Source organism: Cibotium barometz, chromosome 63 (assembly GCF_041138505.1).
Source record: "Cibotium barometz isolate CiBa-2024 chromosome 63, ASM4113850v1, whole genome shotgun sequence".
Classification (NCBI taxonomy): domain Eukaryota; kingdom Viridiplantae; phylum Streptophyta; class Polypodiopsida; order Cyatheales; family Cibotiaceae; genus Cibotium; species Cibotium barometz.
In genome coordinates, this window is record NC_141108.1 from 16,884,689 (window position 1) to 16,910,261 (window position 25,573).

The following is a 25,573-nucleotide window of genomic DNA, read 5'->3' on the forward strand; positions in this document are numbered from 1 at the left end:
GCCTCCGAGGGTAAGCACATGGGTTGATTGGTTGCACCCATTGGTGTTTAGAGGTTTTTCCTCCTAGGGTAAGCACCTGGTTCCATACCCGCCAGCCTAGACCAGTTGGTAAAGGGTTTCACCTCCCCACCAACCTCGCTGCCGGTGAAAGGTTTCACCTCCCGGGTAATGAACCTCGGCTCAATACCCACAAGCCTACACCCACTATAAAACTAAATGATATATTCCCATAAAGCAAAAAGAATGTGTTGCTTGTGATATAATCCCATTTAAGAAATTAAGCTAGATGAGCTTTCATTGCCCTACTTGGAGGATTCAAGTTTGTGGTAGCCGGTACTTTGAGACCAAATGAAAGGGGGTAAAGAAAAAGTTAGTTTCACATCAGGTCCAAAAATTTAGCCGATTAACTTTTTGTGAAATGCCTGGTGTTTAAAGATACAACACAATGTATACACACCTCTGGTCCACTTTGTGGTCCCAACAAAATCATTTATGTACTTGTTTGAGCTTTTTGCATGGTATAATGGCACCATAAGAAAACTCAAAACATGTCTTCCAACTGTACAATTTGAAACAGTTCTTGGGCTCAATCAAGTAGAAAGGCTGCCTTTTCAGGCCTTCGGCCGTTGTCCATGCCCTTTCCTCAAAATCAGTTCAAATCGTAAAACAACCAAAATACCAAAAATCTGTCAAAAAAAGTGCCTTCTCATCCACCTCTTTACACAAGGGCAAAAATCTCTGCCGTCTTTTTTCTTTACACATCTACACAAGTTGGAAATTATTGAAGATACAACAGACTTGGGACTCCCATCTCTTCCCCTCTTGTTGGCAAAATGGGAAGAAACCTCACTCCTTAGCAGGACAACTTGAGACTATCTCTCCGGAGCTTGACCCCATGATATTCTCTGATACTAAACCCTCTCTATTACTGCTCTGCATTTTCACTTCCATGAAGTCAACAATCCCATCCCACTCCTGACATGTCATCTCCCTCATGCTGCCTCCCAATAGCGGCTGCTCCTACAAAATCAGAGAGCTTACAAGTTACACTTCAAGGTCAAGGTTGTCACCAGGCTGGACACACAAATCCCTGCTGGTGCTACAGAAGGTGAGGGCTTGGACAGGCCCGTCCGAGATTCACGCGCGGCGGTCATGATGGGTACCGCACCACAGGTGTGCCCATTATGTGTAAACCAGCCTAAGCAAGCCAGCCAAACAAAACACTCTTATAATACCTGTTCACTGGTTTCAGGTCCTTCAGAATCGAAAAGTATGGGACGGCATCGCTTATCCTCGTTCATCAGACTTGAGTTCTGAAAATGTGCAACAAGTGCAGCTTTACCTTGAATACGTGCATAGGCTAAAGATGCCACCTTCTCACTGTTGAACTTCTCCCATTTCTTTCCATTGAATGCCTACAAAGCACACACCAACACAGCCTATCCCTTAGCCAAAACCTTATGGATGAACATCAGAAGAATCTTACGAAGTGTGTAGAAACAAAATCGTGAGAAAATCCCAGGATGCCATGCATTCAACGTCAATGCAATTGCTCTGCCATACCTGATAGATTGGGATGATGTGGGCAGGAGAAGTCATGTTGATAAAGGCATAGCCCACATTGCATTTATTCTGGAATAGGAAGCCAGGAGTTCAATAATTACATCTATCATGGAGTACTGGTAGGTAGCAATGACCGAAGAACAAGCTTTAAAGCAAAATCTCAACAATATTACCTTAAAATCAATTGGCAAGTACAAAAAATCATAAGTTTTACGGTGGTTCTCATCAATTGCTGCTAGAAGCATCTTTGAGGTGTACCTGGTTCCCATCATAGGTGAGCACAACTCAAAAAGTTAAAATACCCACTTCCATACCTCGTTCCATGAGGTGGGACACAACTTAAAAGGTTCGAATGCCCTCTTCTGTACCAGCACAACTCAACACTCGCCTCAGATACTTACTTGTTGGGAATGTTTTTGATCATTAAGGTTGTTCGATTATCCTCTCCCCGCAGGATACGATCAATGTCAAGCTGGTATTGTCTGTTACTATCAATTTGAGAACTGCTGCTTTCTGGCCTACGGATTCTCCCACGATCAGCCTGCCCATCAGAAGCACCTGATAGAGCTATCCCACCTGCTTGAAACATATGACTCCTGCGATGTGGTAGCATTCCCAAGCTTGGAGATGAACCACCTTCGAATCTACCACCATTCATTCCCATGCTTTCAGGGTTGACCATAGTATGGACACCATTCATATTCATAATGATAGAAGCAGATCCCGTACTTCCATGCACTACAACAGGTCCTAGTGAGCTAGGACCGAAATTATAAGAGGTTTCTGGTGGCTCCACAAGGTATCCGAAGTGCCTCTCTAAAAAGGAAGGATCGCCTGAGGGAGCTGACCCTAAATGATACCTATGGGCCGGCACAACAGTAAGAGGGGAACGTCCATGAGCTCCAGTATACCCAAAGGGCCGAGCCTGTGCATGTACATGTGCATGAGCTGCCGGGTGAAAGTTGTGGCCCATTGGAGGTGTTGCTGTCCATACATTTGGTGACGAATTATGCTGATATGAGCTTGAATTCCCCCACAGAAACTGAGGCCCGGACAATGAAGTGGTCCCACCAGAACCCGAGTTCAGATGCCTGAGTGACCCACCCCCTGATATCCCAATAGCTGCATTCACATACAAAATCAGGATCAACTAGATGACAAATCCATGCTTTATTAATGTTAAGTTTTCCAGTGAGGAGGAGACACTTACCTCCGGATCCATCCCCACTTGTAGATCTTGGGAGTCGTAAGCCTTCAACTGTATCATGGCTGCCATGAGGTACTGCCACACCTCTGATAGGTACAGGTGCAGGCGGCTTCAGAAAAGGCATCATGCTGTTGCTGTAGTCAGGTAGGGAATGTGCATGATGAGGTGATGCTGCTTTCATTCCTACCCCAGAAGGTATAGAAGAAAAACTTGCATCAACTGAGCTTGTCCGTCCTAGATGACTCCCTATTGTTCCAACCCGCAGGGAAGTTGAATGAGGTAAAGGCTTATCCATGCCAGGAAAAACGGTTCCAAGTGAAGGATGAAGAGATCTGGACGGGCTGTTTTCCACTGGGCTTCCGAACTGTCCCCAAGAAGAAACATGTCCTGGTGAAGAGGCCAAACATACAGAGTAAGCCAGCCACTTCAAATAGATACAAAGAAATTCTGACATGACTAACATCCTTCCAAGTAAAGAGAAAGTGCAAACGAAAGCCACATTAGATGTAAGAAAACATGAAGTCATGATTGCAACCTATTAAATGTACATACCCAACAGCACATCCAAAAAAAGAAGCCAGATGCCTGTCCTTAGGAAACGGCCCATAAACCACCATCTTCATGTCATGAGGATCTAATACCTCTGCATGTAAAGGAAGGCCTTGAGCTACTTAAGAAGGGAGGCTACACTAAAAGTCGGTCATTATTCATATTGAGTTTCATCTAGATGGAGATTCACCAAGTCTCTACAATGGAATGTTGGGTATTTCGGAGTCTGTATGTCCACCTTGTATACCTGTCCGTATGTGTGTATCCATCTACATGTGGTTGTATAGTGCGTGCCATGTGTCATGTCCCCATATGTGAGTGTGATTTGTGTGAGTCAAAAGAATAGGTTTGCAACCTATAAAAGCATGTACTTGGTGTACTTCATATCATATCATATCAATCAATCATATCATATCAATCAATCAATCATATTGAGTCGTGCAATCATTGTCTCACTCTAGCTTTGTGCTCTCTCTCTCTCTCCACAATCACCATGGAGTTCCAGCAGCTCTGCTAGCCTACTCCTTGGGGCCTGATCCAACAAATGGTATCAGAGCCTGCTTGATGTCTACGCCCCTCAGTCAATAGTCCTTCCCTTTTGCTGTTGTGCCGGCCCTTCCACGGCTGCACAACCTGCTGCTCCAGCTTCGACTAGCGCACCCCCTGCTATCTGCCATACCTCTCTACCGTCGTCGTTTTTGACATTTTGAGAGTCATGGGCTAATGCCCTAAACAGCTGCTCCCATGGGCTACATCGACACTATCTTCTTTGGAGCATTCTTGCCAAGAGCTACACCGATAACATCACTGAAGAGCAGGAATGTGCACACGTGTGCAAAAGCTCTACGGGGAGCATCTCCCAACTTGGGGGATTTATCATTTTTTATATATATTTCTATGTGTGAGTGTCAGGGGTATCGTCTCCCGAAAAAGATTTGTAATAAATGTTTGTCATGTGAGAGCTTTTTATGTGTTTGTACGCCTTGTGTTATAAAAGGCTTTGTAATTTACCCTGTTTTGAGTCAGGGGGGTAGTCTAGAAGGGCTGAGGAATCTTATGTGTGGTCAAGCTCCATTTGCAGGCTTGACTGTGATCTGTTGTATCACGTCACGTATAGCCACTATGATCTTTGTGCCAATGAGCCCAAATCACGGTAAGTATGAAGGCCACTTCATAAGATGACCTTCGCTCCAAAATGGGATTTGTTGGGTATTTCAAAGTTTCTTATGTCATGTATGTCCACCTTGTATACTTGTCAGTATGTGTGTATCCATCTACATGTGGTTGTATAGGTGTGAACACCCCATGTATGTGTAATTGTGCCTATATGTGTGAAAACACCCTCTTATCTGGATAAGATAAGTGTGTGACATGTGTCATGTCCCCATATGTGAGTGTGATTTGTGTGAGTCAAAACATAAGGTTTGCAACCTATACAAGCAGGCACTTGGTGTACTTCACACCATATCAACCGATCAATCATATTGAGTCGTGCAATCTCTCTCTCTCTCTCTCTCTCTCTCTCTCTCTCCATGGAGTTCCATCCACCATAGCAACTCTGCTAGCCTACTCCTTGGGGCTATCACCATTTGGCCACCCAATTGGTCCACCCGTGCTTTCTCATCATGTATGAACGTTGAACTGGTGTCCATGGCAGTTGTATATGCCGGGGATTGATGCCACTCATGTGATACTGTGGACTTGGCTTTACGTTGGGACTTAGTGCCTCTATATACATGCCCGAAAATGCCTAGTGGATTGGTGTTTCATTGGGTCTAGTACCTCGTGTGCTTGCCTAGAGCATGTCTATTTTGGTATAGTCTCATGGACGAGGATTGTCCATACATATGTTGCATTGCATAGCATCTTTATGTACTTGCTTGCAATTGAAATTGCATGCTATTTTCATGCTTGCTTAACCAATGTGTAGTTCCGAGTAAGAGAACGCGTGCCCGTGAACCGTGCGTGTAAAACTGTTTGCTGACATGGTTATGTGGCATGTGACAGGTGATAAGAATTGGTTATAAACCTAGCCTTAAGAGTCAGCACTAATTTATAAGTGAGTGTGTACACACTTTATTAAGTTTTGGGCGACCAAAACTCACTTATAAATTATGACCAACACACGGTGTTCACACACATTAATGTCCCAAGGTGGACAAAACCCAATGTCCACCGCCCAGACCTTATCCCCCTTTGTACAAAGGAAGTAACCAGACATGTGTCCTTTCTAACTTGCTCCACAAAGCACGTGCCTGCCACCTAGAGTGGACAACTCACCACCTCACTCTTCCCTCTCTCTCTCTAGAAGAAGGAGCCTCCTTCATGAGGGCTTTTGGACTGTATTTTCTGCACTTTCTCCTTTCCAACTCCATATCCAAGCTTACTAAGATGTTTCCCAAGCTTCCAAGAGTGTTTCTAGGTGCTAATCACTCTTCTACACACTCCCAATGACTGAAATTCAGTAAAAACAATTCTCTTTCTTGTTGTAATTTTTGGTCTTTTTGCTAAAAACCCTAATTTCAGCCCTCCTTTCTCAAGTTGAACCATAGGAAAAGCTTTCCCAGGGTTCCCTTCATCCTCTTGACGACTTGTCATGAAGAATTGCAACAAATCGAAGATTTCAACACTCCAAGCACTTCCATCGTGAAGACTTCCGTTGTCATCGACTTTACTTGTAATTGGTAAGCTTTTATGCTTAAATATGGAAGCAAGTAACAGGAGAGAGAAACCGGATTACAAAATCACACACTCTGTGTAGTGTTCTCTTGTCCTACATGCTCTCTTGCAGATTGTTGCTACCATGTGTTGGTGGAAAAATAGAGAGCAGATGGTAGGGAACATGGGGACTTGAGAGAGTAGTGTGAGTTGCAAGTCTACACCGACAACCACTTGTTTACAATATTGTATTCATATGCATTGGTATGGAAATCTGGTCAAAAATGCCCATGACACTATGTACTTGATTCTTCCGAGATCAATATACTTTATTTGAGGGAGGGGCCAGCCGTTCCGGCTCATTGGGTGTCTCTTGTCAATTCAGTAAATTACTTCTTGTATTGAGTATGTGTCCATCAAATCTTAGTGTATTTAAGTGTATTGATTAGCATTGTGTTCAACCAAGTTTCAAGGGCCTAGTCCAACATGGAACCCCTAAAACGACCACCATTATTAGGCCTCACATGCCACCCCCACCTAGGACACAACAGAATTTATAACAGTGTTTGAATCCCTCAAAGTGTGAAAATGTGGCCCAATTTAAAGTAATCTCATCACAGTGCTTTTTTTCCCATGGCATAGATCCCTCTGCTCTCTACTCGGTGGTTGTAATACACACCTCTTGTGGCTTCATACGTTATTAGTTATTGTAGTTCCATGGACTACAATGGCTGGAGAGGGGTAACTGTATTCTGTTATCAGAATTTAATGAAGCCTTGGCTCATGATGGGTGTAACTGTCAGTAAATAGCTCTGACCAGAGTCCTTCATTGTCCTTCGCATTACCATTCATCTCTTATATGGACTTAGTCACCAAATCAAGATTTTCTCCTTTCGTGCTAGCTTTCCAAAGAAGTGCTAGAAACTTTATAGCATAGAGTTTTCTAATGAATATTTATCTACTTAGGTACACATTTTTTCTCCTTTCGTGCTAGCTTTCCAAAGAAGTGCTAGAAACTTTATAGCATAGAGTTTTCTAATGAATATTTATCTACTCAGGTATACATTTTTTTAAACAAAATCTTGCACGTACTCTTGGATGTTGATGGTGTGAGTGCAAATATGATATTAAAGTGCTATTCAAAACTGGATCAGGGACTAGATGATTAGGACTGGTGAGTTAAAAAGATAGGTGGGAGTGGCTTACTCTTGGCAAAGGCGAGAAATGAGGAAGTCTCTGCTTTTGTGAATCAAAGCTGGGTACATTTTACATAAAAGTATCTTCTTCGGCTATGTGCAGGTTTATCTTGCTTGGTCACTCAGAAGTTTCTGCTCAAAAACTGGTCATCCACAAAACTTAAACATCCCCAAAGGCCTCGGATCCTCCTAATACGTCATCAAGCCAGTGCCAGGTGCTATATAAGTGAGCATTACCCTTCAACAAGCGGCAATGAGTGGCAAGAAAGGAGAATTGAACCTGCCACTGCTGCAAGCCAGTTGTTTCCCAAACGTGTTTGAAATGTTTCCTAAAAATCTCAGACGTTTCAAAAACGTTTCATGTGGCAGGAGAGAGAGAGAGAGGAGCATGTTTTAAAAATGTCATGAATAAATAAACTTGACAACTATGGTTCACTATAAAAAAAACAAACATACTATCATACAAATCATGCATTGTCTACTTTCAAACTGTGACAAGAGCATAGATAAAAAGAAAGGCAAAGTTCAAACTTATAACTTCAAGCACATACAAAATATGTGCCATAAGCACTCCCAAAATAACACTAAATGAAATACAAACCTTATGGGAAAAAAAAGGCTAAAATGACACACGTTTCAAACGTCTAAATGAAATGCAAAGTATGAAACGCGTTTCAAACGTCTAAATGAAACACACAGTATGAAACGCATTTTCAAAAGTATAAAATGTGTTTCATTGCTACTATGGGGGGGAGGACAGCAAGGAGCACAACAGAGAGGGGGGTGCAAACTAATGGCAGCCCAGGACAGCCTTGAAGCTGCTCTCTTATTGATCCAAAGGTGCCCATCTAAAAGCGAGCAGCCATAAAGCTGTGTCTCAGGTAAACCTGAGCTCTGATAACCAAACGTACCCCTGATCACATGTGAAGAGAGGACAGCAAGAGACTTCATACAACCTCACTTACATGAGCTCTGTGCAAACGCACAGGAAAAATGACCCCTTCAACAGAAACAGCAAGCCGCAAGACAACTGCAAGCACTTCTTAGCTTTGCCAGAAGGTTTTGAAAGTGTATGCCAAAACAAAAAATGATCCCCTTTCAGGAATAATTTAAAAGGAGTATCTATGATTCTATAGTTACATGTGTGTCTCAGTGTGCATGCGCGCATCACACGCGCTCGCGCGCATGTATACACACACTCGCTAATATAAGGATTCTTAATTAACTGCCAGCAGAAGTCCACCTTCTAGTAGATATAATGAGTGCATGCATGTAAGTATTATTTATTTATATGCAGATTTGAATTTAATTTATCTATTTATTTAAGGATCCCTGACCTATCATGTCACTATAACCAACTGCTGCCTGAACTCCACACTTATAGTACGTAATGACATGATACGACAAAACTCACTTCTAATATGCAAGTTACATGAGCCAGCCCTCCCTCCGATCAAACTATTTTGATCCAACATTGCATCCTGGAGGTGAAATTGGAAATTTCAGAGGTTACAAGAACATCAATACCTGGAGGAGAGTGTGTCATGGGAGAACTCGATCCATATAAAAAGGTATCATCTTGTTCTGGGTCCTGGCTGAGTTGCTGTATCAAGCTGAAAACAAAAAAAAACCCAAATGGTATGCAAGAGAAAAACTGTGAGATGGCATGAGTTTGAACCCGAAACCTATAATATAATATAATCTATAATGAACTACCAAAGAAAAAGACAGGCTATGAGATGCTTCTCTTGAGAGAAAGCAAAACTATCAGATAACAAGACAGGTTGTGACATGCTTCTCTTGAGAAAGCAAAACCCAAAATGTATGCATAAGAAAAACTGTGAGATGGCATGAGATTGAACCCTGACACCTATAATATAATATAATCTATAATGAACTACCAGAGAAAAAGACAGGCTGTGAGATGCTTCTCTTGAGAGAAAGCAAAACTAACTATCAAATAACAAGACAGGCTGTGACATGCTTCTCTTGAGAGAGCAAAACTAACAATCCAAAACAACCACCTTCGCCGGGCACCACCGGGACGACTTGGCTCCAACTTGATTCGTTTTCCTGCAATGTCACTCCTGTTGAGGGCTTTCAAAGCTGCTTCGGCAGCCCTAACGTCATAGAACTCAATGAACTTATGGTGGCGCTTATGTGGAGTCTCCCGAATCTGTAAAGACCGCCCACATCAAAACCATACCTTAAAATGCTGAAGCATTTCGAATTGTGAAAAGACATCCTTGTCCTTGCAACAATAATACCACTTACCTCCTTGACTTCACCGTAGTGACCAAAAATTTGGTGGAGATCATCATTAGAGACGGATGCATCTAAATTAAAGACAACAAGGGTTCCCTGGTTGACATCCTTGTCAGACGGGTTGTCCTGCCAGGCTCAACAGCCAAAAATCAGTCACAATTCTTCTGTCTAAAAGAGATGGGACAGAAAAACAAGGACCAAAACCTTGTCCAAACTCTATTAACATCATAAGCCTGCCAATAATCCATCCATATCTGAAAAAGATTTTATACAATGACATCTGTCACACTCATAATTATGGGAAAGGGGGAAATCGAAGTAGAAAAAGAAATGGGGAAAGGAAGTAAAAATGGGAATGGCATTTTTGAGGCACCTGAAATGGGAAAACGCCACATCAGGAAGACAGAGGAACAAGAACAGGAACAGGAATACGGCATGAACGTGTAAGAAAATAGGAGAGGAAAGGAAGGAAAAGTGGGAGGAAGGCACTAGAAAGAACAAAAAAATAGCTGATATGGGCCTGAATGGGGAATTCTGTAGGTAAAAGGTTACGGGCAAGGGAGAAACAGTCCAAATACACCATTTCAAAAAATGGGAACGACTGAAATGGTCGAAAAACACCATTTCATTTAATGGAAATGGCTGAAACAGCTAGAAAATGTTTTAATACATGGGACCCCCAAAGCAAACGAAATGGCCAAAATACCATGTGTTTCAGGCATTTCCCATAACTATGTACTAAACAAGATGCAATTAATGGCCAAAATACCGTGTGTTTCAGGCGTTTCCCATAACTATGTACTACGCAAGATGCAATTAATGGGAATAACTATGAGCAATCGCAGTCATGATGTTTGGAAAATCTTGAGATTTGAGGAAATTCCAAAAAACCCAAACTTTGAGTAGAATAGCATAATAGCTATGATTTACCAGCATGAGACACCAACCTTCCCCAACGTTCCATCATGATCTAAAATGTAAGCTTTAACGAAAACTTTTTCTACAATACACTAAAGTTCCAGACTCTCAACCCATACCTTAGGGATTGAGAAATGAATGTCAAGCTTTCTCCGTCGTAGTGGCTTGTTCTGCAGAGCACGCATGGCATTTCGAGCAGCACGGATGTCATAGTATGATATCATAACAAAGCCCCGATGCTTACAAGCAGTGTAAAGGGTTCGAATGGCACCATAATGCTTTTTCCAACCGGTCCCCGAGCACACAAAAAGAAATAAACAGATAAATAAAGATGAAACCCCGAGACAGATCAAAAGATAACACCTCAGTCACAACAGCTGTAACATCAGTAACACAAACCTCAAACAAAGCCCGAAGCTCCGCGTCCTCAACATTACTATTGATATTCCGAACAAACAGTGTCCTTGAAGGATGTTCCCCATATGGATGCTCCCCAATCACCGAACCAGGACCACCACCACTAGACAGCCCATGGAAGGCAACACTGGATCCAGAGAAACCATTGATACTCCTAGAATTGCTCATGTATATTCCAAAGCTGTCTTGGATATCACCATCCAACTCTAGGCCACCTCCACTGCTGAACAAATCGAACTCTTCACTTTCTTCTGTTGTGTTGTTATTCAAGTTCATTACGTCAAAACCATCAGCTATCCCTGCTAAAAGCTCTTCTTCATCATCCGGAAGGAGGTCCCCAATGGTATGTGACACCATCTCTTCATCAAGACACTCAAACCCCTCCTCTCCAGCCTCTCCGTTGATAAGCAGTCTTCTAGTGTCCACCAGTGAATCACTGATCTTGGCTGCACAATCAATTCCATGTCTATCAAACACACTAACCATGGTGTGTGCCATCTTTATTAGCTGCAATGAAACACAAACCGCTAGAGTTAGGTAAAACCTTCCTCACACTTCTCATGCAGCAGAGCAGGCAGTGAGCTAGAAAAAACATTTGCATTCTCAACCATATCTGGTAAAAGCTCCAGATTCTCCAAAGTTTGGGGCACCTCCATGGCTGGCTTTGCAGACATGGTATTCCCAATCATTAAAGATGTGTCGCTTGCTTTACTCCAGTTGAGTAAAGATAGGCTGGATTTTTTTTCTGTTCCAAGCAACCATGGATCTGCACCACGAATGCCTGCATTCCAGGGACTTGAACTCCTCAAAGAGTCATCATCTTTGGATGTTATGGACATTGTGAAGAAGCTCATTAACTTAAGTAGCCTCCTTGGCCTTCAATCACTGCCAAAGCACAATCAGCAACTGAATAGCAAAAATGTGAAACATTCCAATAAAATTATTAGAGACACCGGAGCCGGGAATGTTGTTTTCGCCTTCAATCACTGCCAAACCACATCAGTAATTGAGTGTCTACCTTGATTTGACCCATTCAACCTCAATTCTCTCTCTCTCTCTCTCTCTCTCTCTCTCAACACACACACGCACACATACCATGTCTATACTGTTGGATTTAGTGTGCTTGGATGTGTGACGGACATCTCCATGTTGTGAGCTCCTTCGAGAGATGGTCTGGAAATATTCTAATTTCTGATGTCTTGCATGTTTGCTAAACCAGGGGCTGTGGTCCTATATACATTGGCAAAGCTTGGGCATGTGGACACAAGCTTGTATATGTGTGTGGAATTAGTTTTGGAGGACATGAGTGTGGACACAACTGGATCTGGTCCAGTTGGCACTAGTTGGCTACCCTAAACCACTATAAATAGGATCCCTAGGTCTTGTATTCACATATCACTCAAGAGAATCATCTCAGGCATACTGTAGGAGCTCATCCACCAACTGAAGGCCTTAAGCCCAACGCAGGAGGTGGAAAGGGAAGATAGTGATACTGCTTGTTCTTCAGCAATATATTCATGGTGTTCACCTTGTTGCAAACACTCCATCATCTATTTTTGACACAGTATCAGTGCCAAGGCTTTGATTGTTTTCCGCCGCAGGAGTGTTAGTCTGTTGCAGTGTTTAACGGGAGACCGGAAGACGGATCTTGGTTTCTCTCTGTGCATTGTGGGCTTGGAGGCAGCAAGGCCGTTGATGGCTATGGTGTTCATCATGGAGGTGGCAAGTGCGTTTTCCTCCATAGACATGGTCTTACTGGAGTTGCTGGTGTTGTTTTTTTTGTTGCTTGGGCTGACGACTCTGAATACGCTGGTCGGCTATGCAAGCCATAAAGGTGGTGGCTGGATTCAGCCGGAGCCATGGCTTTGGAAAAGGATCGCAAGACCACGAAGACTATGGGCTGGTCACAAGTGAGCTAGGCAACGAAGCTGCCATTGGCAGCTACTAAGGCACTAGATAGAGACAACTTGGCAAACAAGGTTATCGTGGCATTTGGGCTGCTGGGTGACCATTTTCACGGCATCTCAGGTGTATGCATTTTGTTGTTCTTGCCTGCATTTGTGTTGTGGCGATAGCCGTGCAAAGGCGACGGGCGGTGCTGCTGTGCGAGCCATGGAGATCCAGCGTTGTCTACTGTCTGTGGTGGCTTGCCTTGGTGAAGGCGGGCTCCTGCAAGCTACAGCAACAATGGGCTGCAGGCGACCAGAAATGTGTTTTTTCCCTTCTTGGTGATAAAAACCTTAAGAGACTAAAGTTGTGGCTTCACATTGAGAATGGCCAGTATACACTGCGGGCAGGCAAGGATCCATGACCATGCAGTGTCTTAGGGTCCGTTTATGCAGGTTTTCTCAAGGCAAGTTGAATGTACCCAGCAGAGAGTTGAGATATGGGGACTTGAGATGAGGCCAGGGTCTTTACATTGCAAAAACTTGAGTCTAGAGCGGGCAGCCGGACTTGAAGCTTGGAGGCCGTTCATCCAGGAGTATCTCTGAAAGATTGGACCCTGCACTTCCAGACTTTGGTGCTTGCTGAGAGCTCCTAGCCAGGCCGGATGTCTAGCAGTAATGGTGGGGAGTGTGTTTGTGGCCGTCAACGAAGGTTGGAGCTTGGAGATGTGATCTGTACAGTAAGCGTGTGGTGTGGGACAGATGTATGCATTACTTGGCAACCATTGGAATTTATTGTGTCCATATGATTATGTGTGAAGCCGTTGCAGACTTCAAGATGCAGGAGTATGCAAGTTTCATGTACAGGAATTGGATTGCTCATTGTTTGCTCAAACAGAGGGGAAAGTGTCTCCTGAGGTCTTTGTCAGAATGCACAGCGGAAAAATAAGACAAGTGCTGTAGAGAACTAAGCGCAGAAGTGTAGAGACTCGAGAGAGAGAAGCTGTATAAACTCTGTATATACACATGAAACCGATGCAACATAGGAGGTGGGGGCAAGGGTGGTATTTATACCACCCCCAAGTGCTGGTCGGCCAGGTCAAAACAGCCGACAGGGGTACTGGTGAAGTCCACGACTGAAGAAAAGCCAGTTGGCCAGCACATAATCAGTCAGCCAGGCACAGGACATCAGGTTGGCCAGTACTTGCAGAAGTCGGCCAGCACACAACAGCCCCATGACCAGAATAAATAGGGAAAAATGGAGAAAATTGGGGAAAAATGAGAAAAGGCTCTGGGTGGGCACACCCACAACAATGGCCCTAACTGTACAAACAGGAGATGACTGCTAACACCCCCTCTCAACTCTTGGATGTAGAACCAACCCCAGCTAGCCGGAGTGCTGCCGGAGCATAGCTTGAGGTAGAGACTTCGTGAAGAGGTCCGCCGCATTGTCCTCCGTCAAACAATAAACAAGCAAGATGTCACCAGCTAAAATCTTCTCACGAACAAAGTGATATTGTATCTCTATGTGCTTGGTCTGGGCATGGAAGACCGGGTTCCGAGCAATACCTATACAACTCTGGTTATCGCCCTGGATGACCGTGGGTTCCTTCTATGGAAACCCAATCTCGCCAAGCAACCTCCGCAGCCACACAACCTCGCAAGTACCACCACAAGCAACCCGGTACTCTGCCTCTAACAAGGTAATAGTTGGCTACCTCTTGCTGCTCCATGAAATCGCCAAGGGTAAATCCGTAGCCTGATGTAGATCTCCTCGTATCTAGATCTCCTCCCCAATCTGAGTCACTCCAACATTGGAGTCAGACTCCATCCGTTGTTCCCCCTCTAGTGTCATAGAAGAGTCCAAGATCCTTCATACCCTGCAAATACCGCAAGATCCGCAATCCTGCGTCCCAGTGAGTCTTTAAAGGCGTCTGCATGAATGAGCTCAACAGCCCCAGGGGAAAGCTCAAGTCCAACCTGGTGTTCAACAACCAAATCAATGAACCAACAAGCTTCCGATACAAAGAGGCATCAACCTACTCACAAGGATCATTCACTGTAAGTTTGGTGTTCAAGTCCATCGGTGAAGTAATAGGCTTGCAGTTCTCATCCCAAAGGTCTCCAACAACTCATGAACATACCGCTGCTGAGAAACGAAGAACCGCCTCTGGGTCTGCCAAATCTCCGATCCCAAGAAGAAATGGAGTAAGCCTAAGTCGATCATCTCAAACTCTTTTGACAAGGCAGCCTTCATCTCACTGCTATGTGCTCCGCATGACCGCCAATGAGAATGAGATCATCCACATAAAGGATAATCAGCGTGACCAAACCGCATTCCCGAAAGAGATACAGGTTAGGATTTGCAACTGATCTTTGAAATCTTGGCCGTAGAAAGAAGGAATCAATCTTCTGATTCTAAGCCCTGGCAGCCTGCTTAAGACCATACTGTTAGAAGTCATCTCCTGTCTAGATTTATACACCAGGGCCTTTGTTGTGGGTGTGCCCGCCCTTATCAGGTGTTTTATCATTTTTCCTCACTCCCTGCATTTTTCCCCTATTTTTTCCCATTTTTCTGTGGCTTGGGAGGCAGCCCATGTGCTGGCCGACTGCTGAACTGGTCCACGACTGCATCTGGGAGGTGGCCGACTGCTGATGATCTGGCCGACTGGAGATGTGTGCTGGTCGTGGAGTTCTCAGGGCCAGTCGGCTGCCTACAGCAGGCCGGCTGCTGATGTGGGGGCATATAAATAGGCCCCCAACCCCCATACCACAGTTGTATCATATTCGGGATCTTCTTGTGTATATCAGAGAAGAGTTACACGCCTACATCTCTCTCTCTCTTGTGCTGTTTTTCTGCATGCGTTTTTTGCTCTCGTGTTCCAAGATCTGGTCATCATCTCCACTGCGTATTCTGACATGGTATCAGAGCCTAGGCTCTAGATAGGTCTTGGGATTTGTGTGAGCAAGAGGGGGACTGTTTTGTGGCTGATTGGTGGACTGTTTTGGGCTGATTGGGAAGAGAAGGTGCAAGAGGAAGGCGGGCTGATTTGCTGGACAGCCACTTGCCACCAATGACCGACTGTTTTGACAGCCTCGGAACCAACTTTCAAGTTTTATTCTTCTCTATGGCACTTGCATGGCTTTCCTCCAAGTCTCCTGAGAAAGAGCTTCCTTCACGGAAGCGGGCTCTTTGTCCCGAATGATACAAGACATCAAAGCATAGTTTACCTGTAACAGCTTCGCTGAACTTTTGTCACGAACTCTGTGCGATCTTCGAGGTCCATCCTCTGTGGTCCACTCGGAGGGAAGCTCCGTAACACTTGACTCCCGAATGGTGTCTAACAACCACTTTGGTACTCGAACAGAACGCGGAGCCTCCTGCTACTGCTGGGGCTTAACCTCTACAACTGATTGAGGCTGTCGAGCTGGAATAATAGACTAGGAATCATCCTCAGACTCATCTGGTTCTCCAAGAAGTGACCGCTCATCAACAGTGGAAGCTGGAACATGCTCATCAAAGCAACATCTCTGGTGACAACAACCTCGTTCCGCTCCGAGTCATACAACCTATAGCCTTTGGAAAGAGAATCATATCCCACAAATACAAGCTTCTGGGACTTTGAGTCAAGCTTCTCTCTCTACTTCTTTGAAATGTGAACATAGGCATCACTCCCAAACACACGGGAATGAGAGACATCTGGTTTCTTGCCAAAGTTAGCCTCAAATGGAGTCATCTTTGGTATTGAAGTCGTCGGAGATCGGTTGAGGATATGGACAGCCGTAGCCACAGCCTCTCCCCAAAGTGGACGAGGAAGATCACATTGCTCCAACATCATCCTCGCCATCTCCATCATAGTCCGGTTCTTTCGCTCAACCATTCCATTCTCCGAAGGCGAACCTGTATTGGCCAGCTCCCGCTTCATGCCATGTTCCGCACAAAACTGCACAAAAGCATTGGAAGAGAATTCTCCTCCTTTGTTAGCCCGAAGAGTCTTCACCTGCAATCCAGACTCCTTCTCCACCATAACATGCCACTCCTTGAACCGAGCAAAAGCTTGGTCTTTCTGGGAAAGGAGCATGATGGGAGTATAGGACTACAAATTGAGCTTGGGGGGGAGTGTTGAAATATCAAGCTCAACAGTTGGCAAAGTGCCTATGACAGAATGTCTACTAGTTGGGATATTTTTAGAGGTAAAGATTATGGAAGGACCCATCTCTTAGATTGGGACATGTGGCAAGAAAGTGGACCAAAGTGAGACAAGTGGCCTGACACTTGTTAGAAAATGGATCAAAATGAGACAAGTGGCCTCACACTTGTCACTTCAGCTATTGTGTGGCTCTCCACTTGTCATTGTAGCCTTCTCTTGCCATTTTAGCTCATGGGAGGCCCAAATCTATAAATTGGAGAGCTCTCTCTTCATTAATGAAGGCTCTCTTGTTGCACACTAGCCTCTACCACCGTTGAAGGCTTCTCTAATGATGGCTACTCTCTTTCTCTCTCTCTTGAAGGCTGCCCATGAAGAATACCGGCTGTTGGGGACTGTTTTGGAGGCTTCCATCGCGAAGAAATACTGAAGGCAAGGGTATTCAATCATTTATTATGATTTCTAGCCATTGTATGTGTTGTACCAGCATTTGTACTTGCTGTACCTGCTGTACCAGCCACTGTACCTGCTGTACCAGCTTCTGTACTTGCTGAACCTACTGTACCGCCCACCATACCGGCTGTACCAGCCACTGTACCTGCTGTACCAGCCACTGTACCTGCTGTACCAGCCACTGTACTTGCTGTACCTGTTGTACCAGCCACCGTACCGGCTGTACCAGCCATTGTACTTGCTGTACCAGCCATTGTACCTGCTGTACCGGCTGAATGGAGAGTTGTACTTGCTGTACTAGCTCTATTGCATGAAGACCCGTGGTTTTTGGGGAAGAATCAGTACCCACACGGAGGTATATGGATTACATTGATGGCTCGGCATTTCTACAGCCTATGTTCCGGCTTGGTAGCCTTGTGTTGGGCTGTGTTATGGCATTTGTATATGGATAATCCGGCATCTCCCGTGGGGAGAGTAAGGCCCTCAAAGCTTGTACATGATGTTATTCTCCTTGGAAAATAAAATACTCCAAGGGGGGGGTCGGCCCATTCCGGCCTCTATGCGGTGTCACACGTGCAAGCTCCATTTTCAGCATTTGTGGATGTTTTGTTCAGCTTTACGTTTTATGCAAAGTGATGATGGATATGTGTTAAGGCTGTGGCCATGGTTAAATGTTATAATATGCATTGATGGTATCAACAAGTGTGTCAAAGGCCCTAGTCCCCCGGGCACCGCTGCTACGAGTTACATTGGTATCAGAGCATAGGCTTTTTTGGAAGCGGAGGCTTCCTTCTATCAATAAGGAAGAGAAAAGATCTGGAGTGGGGACCACACTTACCATCATTGCTATTAAGCATGGCCAGCCACTTCAGAGCCTATGAAGCAAGAGCATGAACAATAGACAGCTTGATCTAAGGATTTATGAATTCACAAAATTTATCTTGGAAGTATGGAGTTGGCTTTATGTGCACACGTTTAGCACTCTTTCCATATGGATATTGTGGATTATATTATCAAGCTTACAGGCAAGCTATATGGAGATATATCTCAAGATATCTTAAGGATATGGTGACGAGATATTTCTGTTGGCTTCATGACCAACCTGGCAAAGAATAGCTAAGTATACTTTGAGTTTGCAAAGTTGGTGCTTTTGCTATTTACTATGAAGTGTTTTTGATGTTCACTAATCCTTGTATAGCTATGCAAGGAGAAAGGTGTTGTTGTTTGCCTTGAGATGGTTTCAGGGAAACATTGTTTATGGCTCCCTTTAATGGGATGAATTCTTTTCATGGCTCCCTTTATTGGGATGGAATATATCTATGGAGATTTCTTTCTTGTCAAGATTTATATAGATATTGGGCTTAACAGGCAATTTCTATGGACGAATCTGTTCGAGTTTATAGAGAAGAAATCTTTGGTTATCTCATGGATATGATGCTTTTATGGATTAAGTTCACCTCTACTCCAAGGTGTGTGGTTAGCACGGAGTATGTGGTAAGAGTTATGGTATACAAGGATTATGGTATACAGGTGTATGGATTCCTGGACTTCTTTTCTAGGAATTTGGATCCATCCTCAGGTTTATGGATTATGTTTATGGCTCCCTTTTACGGGGATGGATTATTCCTTTTGGCTCCCTTTATTTGGGATGCATTGGACTTATGGAACTCATGATTCACATACCCTGTGTAGTGTTCTCTTGTCCTACGTGCTCTCTTGAAGATTGTTTTTACCATGTGAGGGTGGAACAATAGAGAGCAGATGGAAGGGAACCATGGGCACTTCAAAGGGTAGTGACAAGCACAACATACCCTGTGTAGTGTTCTCTTGTCCTACGTGCTCTCTTAAGATTGTTTCTACCATGTGTGGGTGGAACAATAGAGAGCAGATGGAAGGGAACATGGGCACTTGAGAGGGTAGTGTGAGTTGGTGGCCGAAATGCCTATAAACTGTGTGTAGCAGAAATGCGTATCGAACACCAGGTTATCTATGCCTGCGAGTGATTGTTTTCAGGACTCCTTGTTTAGCCGCCCTGTGTAGTATTTCTCTTGACCTAAGTGCTTTTCAAGATGTTGCTACCTTGCTTGGTAGAACATAGAGCCAATGGTAGAGAATATGGGCACTGAAGTCGGGCCGGGCGTCAAGGCAGTTCCTTGGTGATCTACATCGACATACCATTGTTTTCTAAATGTTGAATTTCATATGCATTGGCGTGGATTATGCTATCTGGACTTATGGGACTGTTTTGTCTCACCCATTTATCTTGGGACATGATTTTGATATTGGTATTATGGAGACTTATTTAGTCTCGCCCATTTCTTTGGAACATGGATTCTTCAGTTATATTGGATTTTTTGAGACTATCTCGTCTCGCCCAATCGATGGGACATGATTATATCTTGAATATATGGCTTGAAGCTTAAAGTTGCGGACAACTTTTAAGAAGTTGGGGAGGATGTCACCAGCCTGGACATTTCCTAGTCTGAAAGGGGTCTGGTGGACTCCAGGATGTTTAAATATTTGGAAAGTACAAGCTTTGGGAATGGGGGATTATCCTAGAATACAAAGGACCACACTCCTAAAATTTAGGAGAGTTGCTATTTTTGGCCCGCTCCGATGGAAATTCTCTTCGCGTCATTACATGTGGAATTGAGCAGATACCAAGAGTTGGCAAAGTGCCTATGACAGAATGTCTACCAGTTGGGATATTTTTAGAGGTAAAGATTATGGAAGGACCCATCTCTTAGATTGGGACATGTGGCAAGAAAGTGGACCAAAGTGAGACAAGTGGCCTGACACTTGTTAGAAAATGGATCAAAATGAGACAAGTGGCCTCACACTTGTCACTTCAGCTATTGTGTGGCTCTCCACTTGTCATTGTAGCCTTCTCTTGCCATTTTAGCTCATGGGAGGCCCAAATCTATAAATTGGAGAGCTCTCTCTTCATTAATGAAGGCTCTCTTGCTGCACACTAGTCTCTACCACCGTTGAAGGCTTCTCTAATGATGGCTACTCTCTTTCTCTCTCTCTTGAAGGCTGCCCATGAAGAATACCGGCTGTTGGTGACTGTTTTGGAGGCTTCCATCGCGAAGAAATACTGAAGGCAAGGGTATTCAATCATTTATTATGATTTCTAGCCATTGTATGTGTTGTACCAGCATTTGTACTTGCTGTACCTGCTGTACCAGCCACTGTACCTGCTGTACCAGCCATTGTACTTGCTGTACCAGCTTCTGTACTTGCTGAACCTGCTGTACCGCCCACCATACCGGCTGTACCAGCCACTGTACCTACTGTACCAGCCACTGTACTTGCTGTACCAGCTTCTGTACTTGCTGTACCTGCTGTACCAACCACCGTACCGGCTGTACCAGCCATTGTACTTGCTGTACCAACCATTGTACCTGCTGTACCGGCTGAATGGAGAGTTGTACTTGCTGTACTAGCTCTATTGCATGAAGACCCGTGGTTTTTGGGGAAGAATCAGTACCCACACGGAGGTATATGGATTACATTGATGGCTCGGCATTTCTACAGCCTATGTTCCGGCTTGGTAGCCTTGTGTTGGGCTGTGTTATGGCATTTGTATATGGATAATCCGGCATCTCCCGTGGGGAGAGTAAGGCCCTCAAAGCTTGTACATGATGTTATTCTCCTTGGGTAATAAAATACTCCAAGGGGGGGGGTCGGCCCATTCCGGCCTCTATGCGGTGTCACACGTGCAAGCTCCATTTTCAGCATTTGTGGATGTTTTGTCCAGCTTTACGTTTTATGCAAAGTGATGATGGATATGTGTTAAGGCTGTGGCCATGGTTAAATGTTATAATATGCATTGATGGTATCAACAAGTGTGTCAAAGGCCCTAGTCCTCTGGGCACCCGCCGCGATTTTGAGAAAATGCGACTTGACTACCATTTAAGATCTCGTAATAACTCTTGGGAAGAAGTCATGTGCCTGGAAGCACCACTATCGAGAATCCACTCCCGAGTATCCCTAGTGGTGAAACCAATTGCCTCCCTGCTCGAAGAAGATGAAGCATCTGTGTCCATAATCTCCGAGTGCACAAAAGGTGGAGTCTTGGCAGCTGCAACTGAAGAATAAGCACTCTTCTCGATACTCCGCTTAGGACATTTCCTCCAATAGTGGCCTTTCTCGCCACAATTGTTACAGGTCCGCTGAGCCTTCAAAGTATCACGCTCTGAATCGGGCTTCTTCTCAGAAGACTTCTCCGATAAAGACTTCTCTTTGCCCTTATAGTTGTTGTTGTTACGGCCTTTCGACTGTTGGCCAGTCAAGGCCTCAAAACCTCCGCCTAGTGGAGGGTTCATAAAATGCTCTTCCTGGTCCAAGACCATAGGCACAAGCTCCTCCCATGTGATGGTGCTAAGCCTGCCACTAGTGTTCAAAGAGGAGTAAAAAGCTAAATACTGAGAGGTCAGATGAGACCGCAAAGTGATGGCCATGTCCTCTGAAGATATCTCCTTCCCAGCCCGAAGAACCTCCTGCTGCAGAGCCTAGAACTTGTTGATGTGCTCCCACATCGTAAAAGACTTTGCAGGATTCATCACCCATATCTGCACTTCCAAGGAAATCCACTTCATGGGTGATACCCTGTTATACAGAGAAGCCTAATACTACCAAATTTCTCTGGCCAGCGTCATATGTTTGATATGATTAATCACCTGTGGTGTGCAATTAAGGAAGACGAAAGAATGCACACGGGCATTGACACGATCCCACAACTGTGCCTGAGGCTCCCGTTCTTTCCAAGTAGAGGGTAAAAGCTCCCCGTCCTCCAACTCCGGCCGTGGAACACCAACCACAATGAAATCAACCAAGCCATAAGACTCCAATACAAACTCCATCATTACCTTCCAGATGCCATAGTTGGTCCCATCCAACTGTTGATCCACCGGGAATGTGGGGAGAGTAGGGATCTTCATGTGCTTCTCAACCATCACAAGCAAATCTACCATCTCAAGGGTTCACAAGGTCTTGTGAAGGAAGGGTGGATAGGAAAAAAAATGAAGAAGCTGCAAACACTATGCAAGGTGGCTATCCAATGGTGATGGCCGCCTTCTACCCGATCTCCAAGTCCCGAACAGCCCATGAAATCTCCAATCAACACCAAAAAAAAACAGCAAACCCTCAATGGGGCTCTGATACCATGTCGGAATGCACGACGGAAAAATAAGACAAGTGTTGCAGAGAACTAAGCGGCGCAGAAGTGTAGAGAGAGAGAGAGAAGCTGTATAAACTCTGCTATATACACATGAAACCGATACAAAATAGGAGGTGGGAGCAAGGGTGGTATTTATACCACCCCCAAGTGCAAATGAAGAAGCTGCAAACACTATGCAAGGTGGCTATCCAATGGTGATGGCCGCCTTCTACCGATCTCCCTCAAGCTCCCATTGTCTCCAAGCTTCAAGCCACCTGGGGCTCTGATACCATGTCGGAATGCACGACAGAAAAATAAGACAAGTGTTGCAGAGAACTAAGCGCAGAAGTGTAGAGAGAGAGAGAGAGAGAAGCTATATAAACTCTGCTATATACACATGAAACCGATACAAAATAGGAGGTGGGGGCAAGGGTGGTATTTATACCACCCCCAAGTGCTGGTCGGCTAGGTCAAAACAGCCAACAGGGGTACTAGTGATGTCCATGACTGAAGAAAAGCCAATTGGCTAGCACATAATCAGTCGACCAGGCACAGGACATCAGGTCAGCCAGTACAGCAGAAGTCGGCCAGCACACAACAGCCCTACGACCAGAATAAATAGGAAAAAACATGGAAAAATGGGAAAAATGAGAAAAGGCTCTGGGTGGGCACACCCACAACAATGGCCCTAACTGCACAGACAGGAGATGACTGCTAGCAGTCTTGGCATGTAGGATCGTAGTGGTCCTATGACATGCGACTTATGCGGAAGTATTCTTTCAATGGAATAGAGAAGAGATTGCTTAAAGCACTTGCTGAAATTCGCAGAAATGATAAGGAGAGCCAGAGAGAGAGAGAGAGAGAGAGAGAGAGAGAGAGAGAGAGAGCACGTAGCACACCCGATTGGGTCCCAACCACCCTCTTAAGGGTATATATACCTAGATGAATCCGGGAGCATGCCCAAATTCACCCTCTTAAGGGTCCCACTTGTTGCCAGGTGTATTTGCTTATGTATTGTGAGATGTAAATTAAGTACAGGATCGACTTACTGGCTGTCCACTAAACACTAAACAGAGAAACCTTGCGGACTGTTTTGGGCTGAATGGAACCTCTTTTTTGGGGCTGATTCTGTTGGGTAGGAGGGCAGCTAGCCTGCACACACACACACAACCTCAAGCACAGAGAAATGTGAGTGCTGGAAAAGATGTACTCAATAATGATATGAAATGAAAGTACAAGTGAGTACTAAAAAGCCTAGGGCTAAGTGCCCAACACACATAAGTGTGTTCACACAGGGAAAAGCCGGAGATCCAATTGATCCCAATAACTATAGGACGATCATGATAGGCCACATATTGGCCAAGCTATATGGATCGATGCTAAAGACACAGCTCAATTCCTTTGTGAAGAGACGGTGCCCCTCATAGGCAGGCTTCCAGAGGAGCTGGTCTACCCTTGATCACATCTTCGCTCTTCGGGCCATCATCAAGGATGGCATCAAAGGATCTATTGCTGCTCTGTGGATTTGGCGATGGAAGTCCTTGGAGTGAAGAGATCTTCGATTTGTCGCATTTATTCACGACAAAAGTCTTCAAGAGGATGAAGGGAACCTTGGGAAAGCTTCCCCTATGGTTCAACTTGAGAAAGGAGAGATGAAATTAGGGTTTTCAGCAAAAAGACCAGAAATTACAACAATAAAGAGAGCTGTTTTGCTGAATTTCAGTCATTGGGAGTGTGTAGGAGAGTGATTAGCATCCGGAAACACTCTTGGAAGCTTATGAAATACCTTAGCAAGCTTGGAAATGGAGTTGGAAGTAGAAAGTGTAGAAAATACAGTCCAACAACCCTCATGAAGGAGGCGCCTTCTTCTAGAGAGAGAGGGAAGAGTGAGGTGGTGAGTTGTCCAGTACGGTTCGCGGGCGTCCCCTTACCCGAAACTACACATTGGTCAAACAAGCATGAAAACAACATGCAATTTCAATTGCAAGCAAGCACATAAAGATGCTATGCAATGCAGCATTGGTATGGACAATTCCGTTCATGAGACTACCAAAATAGACGTGCCCCAGGCAAGTACACGAGGTACCAGACCCAATGAAACACCAATCCACCAAGCATTTCCGAGCATGTACACAGAGACACAAGTCCCAACGGAAAGCTAAGTCCACAGTATCACATGAGTGGCATCAATCCCCGGCATATACAACTGCCATGGACACCAGTCCAATGTACATACATGATGAGAAAGCACGGGTGGACCAATTGAGTGGCCAAATGGTGACGAGCTCATACGAAGACCTCAGGAGGAGAGGATCTACATATTATGCCACATAGGGTCGAGACAGAGGAGCACTCTACCTATCACTGCCCAGTGTACTATGTGATCCGAGGGAGGTACCACTATCTCTTCCGTGAGGGTTTTGGCCCCTTCCCAAACCAGTGCTACCTAGGACTCTTCCTACTAGAGCTCCACAGACACAGAGATACACTCCTAAGAGAGTGTCGGCCATAGCCACCACCCCCCCTTCCTCACCAATTGACCATCACCAGTTTCTTCCCGGCCCAAGGAGAGGATATCGGCATAGTAGACCCCGTGGGTCCACCATGGGATACCTCAGCTCCACCCCGTCCTGAGGAGTCACTTCAGAACAGGATTGCATGCTTCGATGTAGCCGGTGTCCCAGCCCACAACAAACCAACCACGATCACACCATCCGTGCTAGCACCCCTTCACAAAGAGCTGCAACATCCTTCAGCTTCTGACACGTCCAGAAGCTTCATAATTGTGAAGTGCAAGGTGCACATAACTTGTGTGAAACTGTTGAAACAGTAAATCCAAAAAGGTGTTACCTGAGCTGGTAGTATCCAATATCAGAGAAGAGGCAAGATGATCTCCCAATCAGCGAGCTCTTAGGTCTCCTTCCACTCAACATGATCTGCCGCCATGTAGATGCGGGTCGTACCGGTTTCAACAACATTCGAACAATCAGCTGTTTGCCATCCTGTGAAAATTGCACTTGAGAGCTCTTCAGCTATTTACAGACCCTAATATACCTCAGTAAACTGCACTTGAAAGCCTATTCAGCCTCATTTCACTGTATAACCTGTCTCAGTTCACTAAACCTGAAACCCTAATCTGCCCAGTTCACTAG

The 25,573-nt window shown here is 44.8% G+C and overlaps 1 protein-coding gene across 6 annotated transcripts; it reads right to left on the reverse strand.

Annotated features, from left to right (window-relative positions):
* Positions 1-383: 383 nt before the first annotated feature.
* LOC147603775 (protein MEI2-like 5) lies at positions 384-25,333 on the reverse strand. 6 transcript variants are annotated; one of them, XM_086795848.1, is made up of 13 exons: positions 25,272-25,333; positions 11,327-11,759; positions 10,756-11,219; positions 10,476-10,634; positions 9,448-9,564; positions 9,198-9,349; positions 8,701-8,786; positions 2,774-3,157; positions 1,965-2,685; positions 1,737-1,821; positions 1,564-1,632; positions 1,236-1,415; positions 384-1,014 (listed from the first exon to the last, which is right to left on the reverse strand). In XM_086795848.1, the coding sequence occupies exons 2-13, from the start codon at positions 11,625-11,627 to the stop codon at positions 847-849; spliced, it is 2,886 nt and encodes a 961-aa protein (XP_086651974.1). In that variant the 5' UTR covers positions 11,628-11,759; positions 25,272-25,333; the 3' UTR covers positions 384-846. The 6 variants fall into 6 exon arrangements, with proteins under 6 accessions (XP_086651974.1, XP_086651973.1, XP_086651972.1 ...); XM_086795847.1 differs by having other exon boundaries at positions 384-1,020; XM_086795846.1 differs by having other exon boundaries at positions 11,318-11,759.
* Between the last annotated feature and the right edge of the window lie 240 nt (positions 25,334-25,573).

What these genes read in the sequence shown, in the direction of transcription:
- LOC147603775 (XM_086795845.1), bottom strand. Translation starts at nt 11,627, where the DNA reads ATGAGCTTCTTCACAATGTCCATAACATCCAAAGATGATGACTCTTTG. An exon ending in GCATGAGAAGTGTGAGGAAG is followed by an intron (nt 11,220 to 11,317) that starts GTTTTACCTAAC and finishes TTGATTGTGCAG; the next exon opens with CCAAGATCAGTGATTCACTG. An exon ending in ACTACGGTGAAGTCAAGGAG is followed by an intron (nt 9,350 to 9,447) that starts GTAAGTGGTATT and finishes CGGTCTTTACAG; the next exon opens with ATTCGGGAGACTCCACATAA.